At 40.0% G+C, this 12,476-nt stretch overlaps 1 protein-coding gene across 5 annotated transcripts in view; it reads right to left on the reverse strand.

Moving 5' to 3' along the window:
• Positions 1-411: 411 nt before the first annotated feature.
• LOC145355416 (SRSF protein kinase 2-like) overlaps positions 412-12,476 on the reverse strand; it is a 200,694-nt gene continuing 188,629 nt past the window's right edge. For all 5 annotated transcript variants that reach the window (XM_080207494.1, XM_080207495.1, XM_080207491.1 and 2 more), the window contains one exon: positions 412-2,222. In XM_080207494.1, the coding sequence (XP_080063620.1) occupies positions 2,038-2,222 (185 nt within the window). In that variant the 3' untranslated portion in view covers positions 412-2,037. The remainder of the gene's footprint in view (positions 2,223-12,476) is intronic.

The raw sequence follows: 12,476 nt of genomic DNA on the forward strand, positions 1-12,476 counted from the left end.
AGGAGCCGTTCCACATCTGATCAGAAAGCAATCCAGAAATACAGCATTTCAAATAATTAGTAAAGCGAGCTGGCAAAGAGTTTATGCTAATAACAAAAATAAAATCAAAGTCAAGAGACTTAGAATAAGGCTGTAGTCGTATTGAAGGAGTAAAAGGTTACTTAACCTTTAAAAGGAAACAAATGTTCCAAATGATTGTCCCTTGGTGGATGATGATGCATTTCCTATTACACGTGGAAATTGGCTGAATCAAGACATTATCAGAGTGGGTGGAGAGAAAAATGTCATACATTTTCCAAATATATATTATTCAAGAACAATACATCTAATGTTCTATATACAACTAAATGCTGTTGTGAAAGTTCAAATTGTAAAATATTTTGTCATTGTCATTCCAATGAGCAGCACAAGTTGTGGAAACAAAACAGTTTAATTAGACCGTTACAAGCACCTCAAACAATTGGCTATTGTTACAATACCAGAATTCTTTTGTCCACAATCTAGTTATTGCAAAGGCAGATGGAAAAACCAGCAATTGGTAGATTTAGGAATGGTGGCACCATAATTCATGTGGAAAATGGAAATAAAACTAGCCAGTTCACTTTCACATCATTGACTGTCTAGTGCACACTTGAAGATCTGACAAGTAGAAAATGCAATGAGATGGAACATGCCAGAATAGCATTTGACCACAACATTCTGTTACCTAATAAGTCTTTCATTATACACAGCAACTCAAGAAACATTTAAACTTACATTTCAAGAATGCAATGCTTACATGGATGATTAAAAAAAATACTTCCTATTTACATTGTTAATCCCTGAAAAAGCTACAAAGACCAGTGCAATTTATTACGTCACTGTCTGATGCTGAGAAAGCAATGCTGTTAATTGACTAAGATCAACTTTCCCTTTATACTAAAGTCTGTGGGGTCTGCTGTATTGCAAATTGTTTCAAACAAGTTTGATCACGTCCACTTTTATTTTCACTTTCATATCAATGGCTATCATTTCTGACACAGCAAAATATTTTAACATATAAATTTTTGTGACAAAATAGTAAATCTGCACATAGAAAAGTGACCTTTTTTAACTCTCTTTTGCAGGCTTTAATACAGGATATCGCAAATATTTTTCTTGGATATATATCTTACAATGCTGAAGCACAGTAAGGATAGTTTAATTAAAAAGAAATATTTTTTCTAATGCCAAACTTTGTGCAGGGCCTATTCTTGCAGGTATGTTTTCATAAATAAGGAAAGGCGATTAAGGGACTTTTGCAATGACATCAAAGTGTACTGTGGGGGCAGGCAACTTATCTCCTTTAAAGGACTGTTTTAGGACAAATCTGTTGGTCATCTGTATGGCTGAATTCAGCAATTCAACACTAACTGAAGCAACAAGTGTGAATTTTCCAGTCTCCTTTGTAAGTAGACAAGCTCCAAAATGTGCATTCTCTTAGCCACATTACAGTTTAAGTCCCGTTTCTGTATTTTATGGAAAGATATTTTACAGGAAAATCTACAGATTTTACAAGAATAATGCTTCTTTCCTATTGGATACAATTGTACAGCACTTTGCAATATCTCAGCTACTTCCTTACTTGATACAGTAGCTTCTCGCCTTTATCTTCTTGTCATTCAATATTAATACTCATCAGCTAAAACAATTTTCATAAATAGGTACAAAAAATATCCAAACACGTGAAAAAAACTAACATTTTTCTCATTACTTTCAGTTAGGAAATTTAACATGAGAAGGTCAGGCAACACAAGAAACAAAGCATCAAGACATGTTAAGTGTTTTCAGCAGAGTCAGTTGGCCAACTACCTCTTGCTAAGGACAAAAACTACCCTTCCCAAAACACAGTGCACAAAAGCAAAATTTCAAACATTAACAGTACTTCCGAGTGAACAATGGTCTGATGTTGGAGCCATCTGATTTACACCACTGATGTTTGAGAGTTTGCCACTTTGCTGGGTCCACGATGAACACTGGAGTGATCGTTGGCTCCTTGAAGAAATCTGGCGAATGCTGCTAGGAACCAAGCCAGGGGTGTCTGAGGCATTCTGCTGCAGAAGCGCGTTTCTCAGGGACCATTTCTAACATGGGCAGCAAGAAGTCAGTGAACTGTACAGCTTCTTCATGAGGCCATCCGTATTTCTCTATTAGCACATCAAATAAGCTCCAGGGTTTCAGTTTTGTAATGTGTCGTAGTTCACCTATGCACAAAGTACAAAACAGTCAGGAAAATTCATGTGTACACTGAACCTAAGGGTTTATTAGGGTAAGAACAGATCCTAAAAGCAAGTCGTGTCTGGATTTCGGATTTTTGCAACTCTATTGCCTAACATTTACAATAAAGGTGCAGTTTCCATAATCAGGTGGGTTTCTATAAACTAAAACCTGCAGCCTTTACCCTGAAATGGGCAGCGTAGCACGTCACGGATTAACAAATATCTCTCAACAATGATGGAAAGTGATAAAAACTACATGGAATACTCACCAAATTCTCCCACCTATTTGAAAAGGAGATAAATAGCACATCACCAGCCTGGTCCTTAATATGACTGAGAGGAAACTAACTAAAGTTGAGCACTTTTATGCCAAATGAAGCATCTGTATTACAGAATGCTGAAAGTATTATCTTCTTCTCCAGTATACTCACATGCTGAACAGAACCTTTCTAGACATGCTGAGGCAGCTTTGATGACAGAACTAGGATAAAGATTGGACAGGAGGATCGGTTGGCCAATGAGTTCCCACTCCTGGCTGATTATGCTAGAGGCAGGGTGGAAGTGGTGAGGACTACCAGCCTGGAAGTGGCATGGGCTACCAGCAGGATAGTGGCAGGCAGGCAAGCTGAATACATAGCTGACCATTGGTGGGCAGATCGGGAATGTTGGAAGTGGGGGGCAGCCTGCCACTGCCCTTTTCGTAGTCCTTGCCACTTCCAGACCAGTAGTTGTTGCCACTTTCATCCTGCCTCTGGGTCAAAGTCCAGCAAATGCTTGGAGTGGGAATCCTGTAAATAGAACCCCAGCCATAGTTCACCTTGCAAACTCCATGTATAAATAGAGCATATCAAAGCCATCCTGCAGGACAATGGCTATCCAGATCAGATAATTGTTCATTCTGCATTGCACAAACTCACAAATGTGCCAAAGGTTACCAGTTTCCGACCTGAAAACTGCCTGGTCTACTTCAACCCTAGAAAGGCAAAGTATCCCAAATATGAGAACAATAGGTTAAATAAGCCAGTTCAAGCTGCTACTATGTAATGTCGACTTGAGTGGCATTTTCCACTAACAGCCCTTCTTAAACAAAGGCACAATATTTGCTACCCTCCAATCATCAGGCACCTCATCTGTGGCTGTCATTGATTCAAATATCTCTGCTAGGAGACCCACAATTTCCTCCCTCACTTCCCAAAATGTCCTGGAATAAACTTCTATGACTCTATTTCATCAGATTCCAGGGACCTTGATATGCTTCAAGACTTCCAACACCCTGTAATATGTATACTCTCAAAATATCACTATTTATTTCCCCAAGTTCTATGCCTTTCTCAACAGTAAATACTGACGAGAAATGTTCATTTAGGATCTCATTCATCTCTTGTGGATCTGCACATAGATGACCTTGTTGATCGTTAAGAGGCTCTACTGTCTTCCTAGTTACTCCTTTGCCCTTTATGTATTCAAATAAGCTCTTTGGATTCTCCTTTGCCTTATCTGCCAAAACAATCTCATGTCCCATTTTTGCCCTTATGATTTCTCTCTTAACTCTACTCCTGCAATCTCTATACGCTTCAAAGCATCCACTTGATCCCAACTGCCTATGCATGTCATGCGCCACCTCCTTTTTCTTGACCAGGGCCTAAATGTCTCAATTTATCCAGGGTTCTCTACTTCTACCAACCTTGCCCTTTACTGTAAAAGGAATGTGCTTACCTTGAACCCTGGTTAACACACTTCTGAAAGTCTCCCACTTTTCAGCCATCCCTTTGCCTATCAACAGGCTCCCCCCAATCAGCTTTTGAACATTCCTGTCTAATGCCATCAAAATTGGCCTTGCCCCAATTTAAAATTTTAACTTTTGGGCCAGGCCTATCATTTTCCATAGCTATCTTAAAACTAATAGAATTATGGTCACTGGTCCCAAAGTGATCCCTTACTAACACTTCTGTCACCTGCCTTTCCTTATTTCCCAAGAGGAGATCAAGTTTTGCCTCCTTTCTAGTTGGGCCATCCATATACTGAATGAGAATTTGAATACACTCAACAGATTTCTCTCCATCCAAGCCCCTAATACTATGGCTGTCCCAGTCAATGTTGGGAAAGTTCAAGTACCCTCCAATCAAACCAACCAATATTATCAACTTCTGTGAAAATTGCCAGCCTCAGGCTACCAAGAACATTTAAGCAAGCTTAATGAAAGTTTGTTCAACTTTACAACACAGCCTTATTATCAGACCATCTGAATTCTTATGTAACCCATCAGTGTTTCAGAGGTACAAAAACTCCATGTTGTATAACCTCTAGACAATAATACCTTCTAAATGTATTTAATAATTCCCTCACTGTTCTTAAATACTTACGAAGGGATGTAATTTATTTAAGAATGCACATAGCATCAACCACTTTTGCTGAACGTCTATTTCCGATACTTACTTTTAGTTGGAAAACAATTAGTAGTCTAACTTAAAGCTGGTTAATTCCATACTCCTGTTCCATGATCATCTCCAAGTTAAATTATTTATTTGCATCTATATTATCAATATTTCCTATTATTTTAAAGGGGAATATTATTTAACTTTCCTAAATTTTCTCCAACATGAACATGTTCAGTTCTTGGTCCCTTCATTGCTTCCAGCCAAAAACAATATCATCCTATTTTTGAAGCCACAGTGACATGGCTTTTGGAGGTAGGGCACTCAAAAGGGTATTTTAAAAGTCACCTTGATAATAGCTATCCAGAGTTTTACACAGCCTTCTTTGGTTTAGAATGGAATATCCTTGACTCACATCCTAACGATTGATACCATATCAATAATTAATTCCTATTAGATACTTATAATAATAATTACACATTAATTTCATTTCCTGTCTTTGATAATGCACAGCTAGTGTAAACTTATATTCATGCTTCATGTTCCACTGTGCGTAATCTTGCATATTTAACATATTTAACAAATTTAATAAAAACCTGAAAGCTATCACATAACTAGGTAGCAACGCATCAATAGCCATTTTTTTCCCCATATACTTAGTTTTGGTTCTATTTTCTTACCATTCATATATAATGTAAACAGAGGACAAAGAAGGCTCCTGCAGAACTCCAATCCAATTTCTGCTTCTTGCCAAGGCTTTTCCACTTAGTATCATTTTCCCTTACTAAGGTATTATCAATCCAGCTCTGAATTGCTATTAATTTCGTGAGCCTTAATTTTCTTCTAAATTTTTACAAGCTCTGGAAGTATTATTCACAACCATGTCTCATTTCTCACTTTAAACAAAATAAACAACCACTATCTTCACATTCACATACTAAATCTAGGAAAGCCGGGCAATTCTGCAAAACATTTAGGAAAGGTTTTAGCTATAATGCTTGCCTGAACTTGGATTTATATTTGTTTTATGATTAGCATAATACTGTCTTAGCTTTCCTTGTGACTAAATGAAAAACATATCAGAGTTAGCTTAATACAACATGACCATCTTGCTGAAGTTCATTTCAGAATCCCTTTCTTATTTTCTGAAAGACCGAATATTTCTATAAATTCTTTAAACTCTGCACGTTGAATGTTTGACCTTTTTGAAATATCTTTCCAATAAAACTTTACATCACGTGCAAATAAAAGGATTGCTTTAGAACTAGCTCATGGTAAACGATACAAAGTGCATTTATCCGGTGGATAGCTAAAGCATCAATGGACCTCCAAAAGTACCTTACTATTAAATACAGAGTTTAACAAAACAGCAATGCTGCATTGCCATTATTCCATAACCACATTTCCTAAACATGGATAAAGTGGTTATCAAATGATTTTAATTTTGAATAAAACTTGATGGCCCAAATTTTCAGATCCCAATAGTGGTGAATGCTGAGCCGATTGCTGCTATTGAGGGTTGCAATGGTATTGGAAATTCTTGGGATCTGATTTAACCCCAAACTTGCAACTTCTGCTATGCCAGAAACAGCGTCATGGAAGTCCTCACAGATGGTCCTGTCAGCACCTGCTGCCACATAAACATGGGCTGTTTGCCATATATACACAATGCTGTTTATTTTACACTGATCCTACTTGGCAGAAAGCCTGCTCAAAAATGCAAGTAAATCAGGTGGAATGTCAAAAGCACTCAAGCACACGTCAATCCTGACACTGTAGATAGGCCAACTAGAGGTGAGGCTATATTGGATTTGGTGCTGGGAAATGAGCCAGATCAGGTGTTGGATTTGGAAGTTGGTGTGCATTTTGGTGATAGTGACCACAATTCGGTTACGTTCACCTTAGTGATGGAAAGGGATAGGCATGAACCTCGGGCCAGTGGTTTTAGCTGGGCGAAGGGTAATTATGAGGCTATTAGGAGAGAATTAGGAAACGTAGGTTGGACTAGGAGATTACAGGGACTGGGAACGTCCGAAATGTGGAGTTTTTTCAAGGAGCAGCTACTGCGAGTCTGTGATAGGTATGTCCCTGTCAGGCAAGGTGGAATTGGTAAGGCTAGGGAACCGTGGTGCACCAAAAAAGTTGATTCGCTGGTTAAAAAGAAAAAGGAGGCTTATGTTCGGATGAGACGTGAGCACTCGGATAGTGCACTAGAGAGCTTTAGATTGGCTAGGAGGGAGTTGAAGAGTGAGCTAAGAAGGGCTAAAAGAGGACATGAGAAGACTTTGGCTGATAGGGTTAAGGAGAATCCTAAGGCGTTCTATAGGTATGTCAAGAACAGAAGGTTGGTTAGGGCAAGGTTAGGGCCAGTTATAGACGGCAGAGGGAAGTTATGTGTGGAACCGGAGGAGATTGGTGAAGCATTGAACCAATATTTCTCTTCGGTGTTCACGCAGGGGGACATGGATATAGCTGAGGAGGACACTGGGTTGCAGGGGAGTAGAATTGACAGTGTTACAGTTGATAAGGAGGATGTGCTGGATATTCTGGAGGGTCTGAAAATAGATAAGTCCCCTGGTCCGGATGGGATTTACCCCAGGATTCTCTGGGAGGCAAGAGAAGTGATTGCAGAGCCTCTGGCTCTGATCTTCAGGTCGTCGTTGGCCTCTGGTATAGTACCAGATGATTGGAGGTTAGCGAATGTTGTCCCATTGTTTAAGAAGGGGAACAGAGACTTCCCCGGGAATTATAGACCGGTGAGTCTCACTTCTGTTGTGGGCAAGGTTTTGGAAAAAATTATTAGGGATAGGATTTATAGTTATTTGGAGAGTAATGAGTTGATTGGAGATAGTCAGCATGGTTTTGTGGCGGGTAGGTCGTGCCTTACTAACCTTATTGAGTTTTTTGAGAAAGTGACCAAAGAGGTGGATGGGGGTAAGGCAGTGGACGTGGTGTATATGGATTTTAGTAAAGCGTTTGATAAGGTTCACCATGGTAGGCTTCTGCACAAAATGCAGATGTATGGGATTGGGGGTGATCTAGGGAACTGGATTAGGAATTGGCTAGCGGATAGGAGACAGAGGGTAGTGGTTGACGGTAAATATTCATCATGGAGTTCGGTTACAAGTGGTGTGCCTCAGGGATCTGTGTTGGGGCCACTGCTGTTTGTGATTTTTATTAATGATCTGGATGAGGGTATAGTTGGGTGGATCAGTAAATTTGCTGATGACACCAAAGTCGGAGGTGTGGTAGATAGTGAGGAAGGGTGTCATAGTTTGCAGGAAGACTTAGACAGGTTGCAGAGCTGGGCCGAGAGGTGGCGGATGGAGTTTAATGCAGAGAAATGTGAGGTAATTCACTTTGGTAGGAATAACAGATGTGTTGAGTATAGGGCTAACGGGAAGACTTTGAATAGTGTGGAGGAGCAGAGGGATCTAGGTGTATGTGTACATAGATCCCTGAAAGTTGGGAATCAAGTAGATAAGGTTGTTAAGAAGGCATACAGTGTCTTGGCATTTATTGGTAGGGGGATTGAATTTAGGAGTCGTAGCGTTATGTTGCAACTGTACACAACTCTGGTGCGGCCGCACTTGGAGTATTGTGTGCAGTTCTGGTCCCCACATTACAGGAAGGATGTGGAGGCTTTGGAGAGGGTGCAGAGGAGGTTTACCAGGATGTTGCCTGGTATGGAGGGGAGATCCTATGAGGAGAGGCTGAGGGATTTGGGGTTGTTTTCGCTGGAAAGAAGGCGGCTAAGAGGGGATCTTATTGAAACATATAAGATGATTAGAGGTTTAGATAGGGTGGATAGTAATAGCCTTTTTCCTCTGATGGAAAAATCTAGCACGAGGGGGCATGGCTTTAAACTAAGGGGGGGTAGTTATAGGACAGATGTCAGGGGTAGGTTCTTTACCCAGAGGGTGGTGAGGGATTGGAATGCCCTGCCTGCTGCAGTTGTAAATGCGCCTAGTTTGGGGGCGTTTAAGAGGTCTGTGGATAGGTTTATGGACGAAAAGGGATTGGTTTAGGTTAGTGGGTCATTGTTGTTTTTTTTTTAACTGGTCGGCGCAACATCGTGGGCCGAAGGGCCTGTTCTGCGCTGTAATGTTCTATGTTCATTGGGACTCCACTCCCCACTGACACTGCTCACTCTCTGCATACCATCCAACACTGTTCACAATCTCCCCAGTGTGACTCACCATACCCAATATGACCCAAAACTGCTTATTGTCCCCACCACCCGACACTGCTCACCCCCTAACCCACATTCCTGACACTGCTCACCCCTTCTCACAACATTGCTCACTCCGCCCCACTCCAGCTTACCATCCGGAATCCCTAGCTCCTTAGTCCAGCCGATGCCAGAGGTGAGTGGGTGAAGATTACAGGTTGTTGAGAATTGCCGGTGGGGTGTATGTCACTACAACGCCATTTTCCCATATCCCTCCATTTCCTGAGACATCAAAAATATTTATTTCTGAGCGTTAACTATATTAAGGATTGGAACATTTACTATCCTCTAGGGGTAGAGAATTGCGAAGTTTCACAATCTTTGCAATGAAGCAATTTCTCCTTGTCTCAGGACTAAATGATCAGCTCCTTGTCCTTAGACTGTATTCCCAATTACAGGAAACAAATTCTCAGTATCTATCTTATCAAACCTCTGCAGAATGTTGTATATTTCAAAGAGATCATCTCTCATTCATCAAAACTACAGAAAATATAAGCCCAATTTATTAAGCTTCATCATAGAACAACCCCCTCTCATTCAAGGGACCAGTTTACTAAATCTTCACTGTACCACCTTCTACACTTCCTTCAATATGGAGACCAAAACTGTGATCTCACCATAACTCAGTACAATTGTAGCAAGACTTCCTTATTTATCGATTCCAATTCCCTTTCAAAAAAAAGGCCAACATGTCATTTGCTTTCCCAATTGCTTATTGTATTCACATGCTAACTTTCTCCATTCCTTGTACTAGCATACTCAAGTCTCTTTAACCATCAATATTTATAAGTTTCACATCTTTTACAAAATATTCTGCTTTTCTATTCTTACTACCAAAGTAAAGAACCTCACACATCCCCACATTATACTCCAACTGCTATCTTGCCACACACTTACTTAAGATGTCTATATCCCTTTGCAGCTGTTCCGTTCTCCACACAGCTTACCTTTGCACATAGCTTTGCATTATCACCAAACTTCAATCTGTCACTTCTGTCTCTTCATCTAAGTCATTAATATAGAATACAAATAGATGAAGCTCCAGCACTGATCCTTGTGGTACTCCACTAGTTACAGCCTGCAAACCTGAAAATGCCCTGCCTCCTGTCCATTAACCAATCCTCTATCTGTGCTCATATTACCCTCAACTCCTTATACCCTTACCTTGTGTTTCAACCTTTTGTGTGGCACCTTATTAAATACCTTTGGAAATCCAGGTACTGGCTCTAAAGCTTATTTAAAGTAAAACTAAATTTATTTATTAGTCACAGGTAAGGCTTATATTAACACTGCAATGAAGTTACTGTGACATTCCCCTAGTTGCCAAATTCCAGTGTCTGTTCAGGTCAATTCATCTAACCAGCAAGTCTTTCAGACTGTGGGAGGAAACCAGAGCACCCAGTCACAAGTAATGTTGCAATGAAGTTACTGTGGAAACAACCCCCCCCACCCCCAAACCTAGTTGCCACACTCCGCCAACTAGGTACACTGCAGGAAACATTAGTATGGTCCATGTACCTGATAGCATTTCTTTCGGACTGTGGAAGGAAACCCATGCAGACACAGGGAGATCATGCAGACTCCGCACAGACAGTGACTCAAGCCAGAAACTGAACCTGGTCCCTAGCGCTGTGAGGCAGCAGTGCTAACCACTGTGCCACCACTACTGTCTACTGACCTAATGTCTACCCTTCTAGCTGCATTCTCAAGATAACCCTAAAAATTTGTAAAACAAGATTTTCATTTTGTAAAATCACACTGACTTTTTCTAATCATTGTATACTTTGCTAAGTCTATTGTTAAGACTTCCTCAATAATAGATTCCAGCATTTTTTCAATGACTCATGTCAGGCTTATAGCCCGTAATTTTGTTTTTTTTCTCTTTCTTTTCTTGAAAAGTGGTGTTACACTTGCTGACTTCCAATCTGATGGGACCGTTCCTGAATCTAAGAAATTTTGCTCTTACAAACACTCTCTCTGTAGATATCTATTCTGGAACCTTGGACGATTAGGCCCCGGAGAATTGTCGGATTTTAGACCTTAGAGTTTCTTCAGTATTTTATTCTTCTGTTGATATTAATTACCTGAATTTCCTCAATCTTTTGAGCTCCCCAAGTTATCCTTTATTTCTGATATGTAACATGTGTCTTCTACTGTGATGACAGACACAAAATATTTGTTCAATGCATCTGCTATTTCCTCATTCCCCATGATAATTTCTTCTGTCTCTTCTACCCAGGGACCAACATTTACTGCCATACCTTTTCAATCTATTTACCAAATCAGCCTTAGCCAACTCTCCCCAGATTCTTTTCTGCGACTGGAGTATGTCACTTGCAAATTTAACTTGGAATTCAATGGTATTATGTTCACTATTCCCAATGGATCTCTAACAACGATATTACTAATTAACTCTGCCTCTACACAAAATAGATCTAACACAGCTTTGTGTTAGATCTCTACACAAAATAGATCTAACACAGTTGGTTCCACGATATATTGCTTTAGAAAACTGTCATAAAAGCATTTTACAAATTCATCTTCTAGACCACCTTTACTAATTTGATTGTCCTAGTCAATATGAAGATTCAAGTTCCTCACAATTATTGCACTGCCTGTGTTACAAGCACCAATAATTTCTTGTTTAATGTTCTGTCCAATGGTATAACTACTAGGTGGCACAGTGGCAAGCTTCCTAATTTCCACCCATAATGATTTCATTTCATGTTCTTCTGAAGCCAGATCCTTTCTCACGAATGACCTTGGCCAGAATTTTCCCATTCTGTTCACCACAGGAATTGGAGTGGGAGTGACAGACAATGGGAAAGGCTGTTGACTTAGCGTGGGCTTTTACAGTTTTGGGACTTATAATCCTGTTCCTTGTGTCATCCTTTACTATTTCCCACCTCCTTTAACATTCAGTCTGTCTTTTGAAAATATTGTGGACCCTGAAATATTTATTTCTCAATTTCATCATCTTGCAATCATGTCTCTGTAATGGTGATCAAATCAAAATAATTATCTGTATTTGTGCTATCTATCTCTTATTGCAGATGATTATGCATTCAGACAAAGAATGTTTAATTTTATTTTTTAAACTTCTATTCCCTGTATGGATCTTATTTGCTGGTGTACATTTTTTTGTTAAATTCTCTGTCACTTCCTGTTCCTCTCAGCTGTTCTTTACTGACATTGCTGCCCTGTTTTGATGCCTTGACATTTCTGTTTAGATTTTTAAATCTCCCTTCACATGAGTCTTCCCCCACCAACTCCCCCCTGTTGGTTTAAAGGCTATGCAATTGGCCAGGATACTAGTCCCAGCCCGGTTTGGGTGGAACTCTTCCCAATGGAATTGCTCCCACTTCCCTGTATGCTGATGTCAGTATCCCATAAATTAAGACCCACTCTTCCCACATCATTCTTTGAGCCAGGAGTGGATCAAGAATTAAAAACAAACCCAGGTCTGTTTAAAAGCAGTGAAATTCAATGAACTGAAGACAGAGCTTAAACTTCTCTGCCATTGTGCTTTGCCACTGGGCCTCCCAATTCACCGATGGATTCAAGCTGGAGCCAGGACAGGAAGGTTCTGGCCCTTCAGAGTATAAAAGCAAGGCAACAATTTTAAAGAGGTTC

The sequence above is a fragment of the Carcharhinus amblyrhynchos genome, chromosome 19 (assembly GCF_965287045.1).
Source record: "Carcharhinus amblyrhynchos chromosome 19, sCarAmb.v2.hapA, whole genome shotgun sequence".
Taxonomy (NCBI): domain Eukaryota; kingdom Metazoa; phylum Chordata; class Chondrichthyes; order Carcharhiniformes; family Carcharhinidae; genus Carcharhinus; species Carcharhinus amblyrhynchos.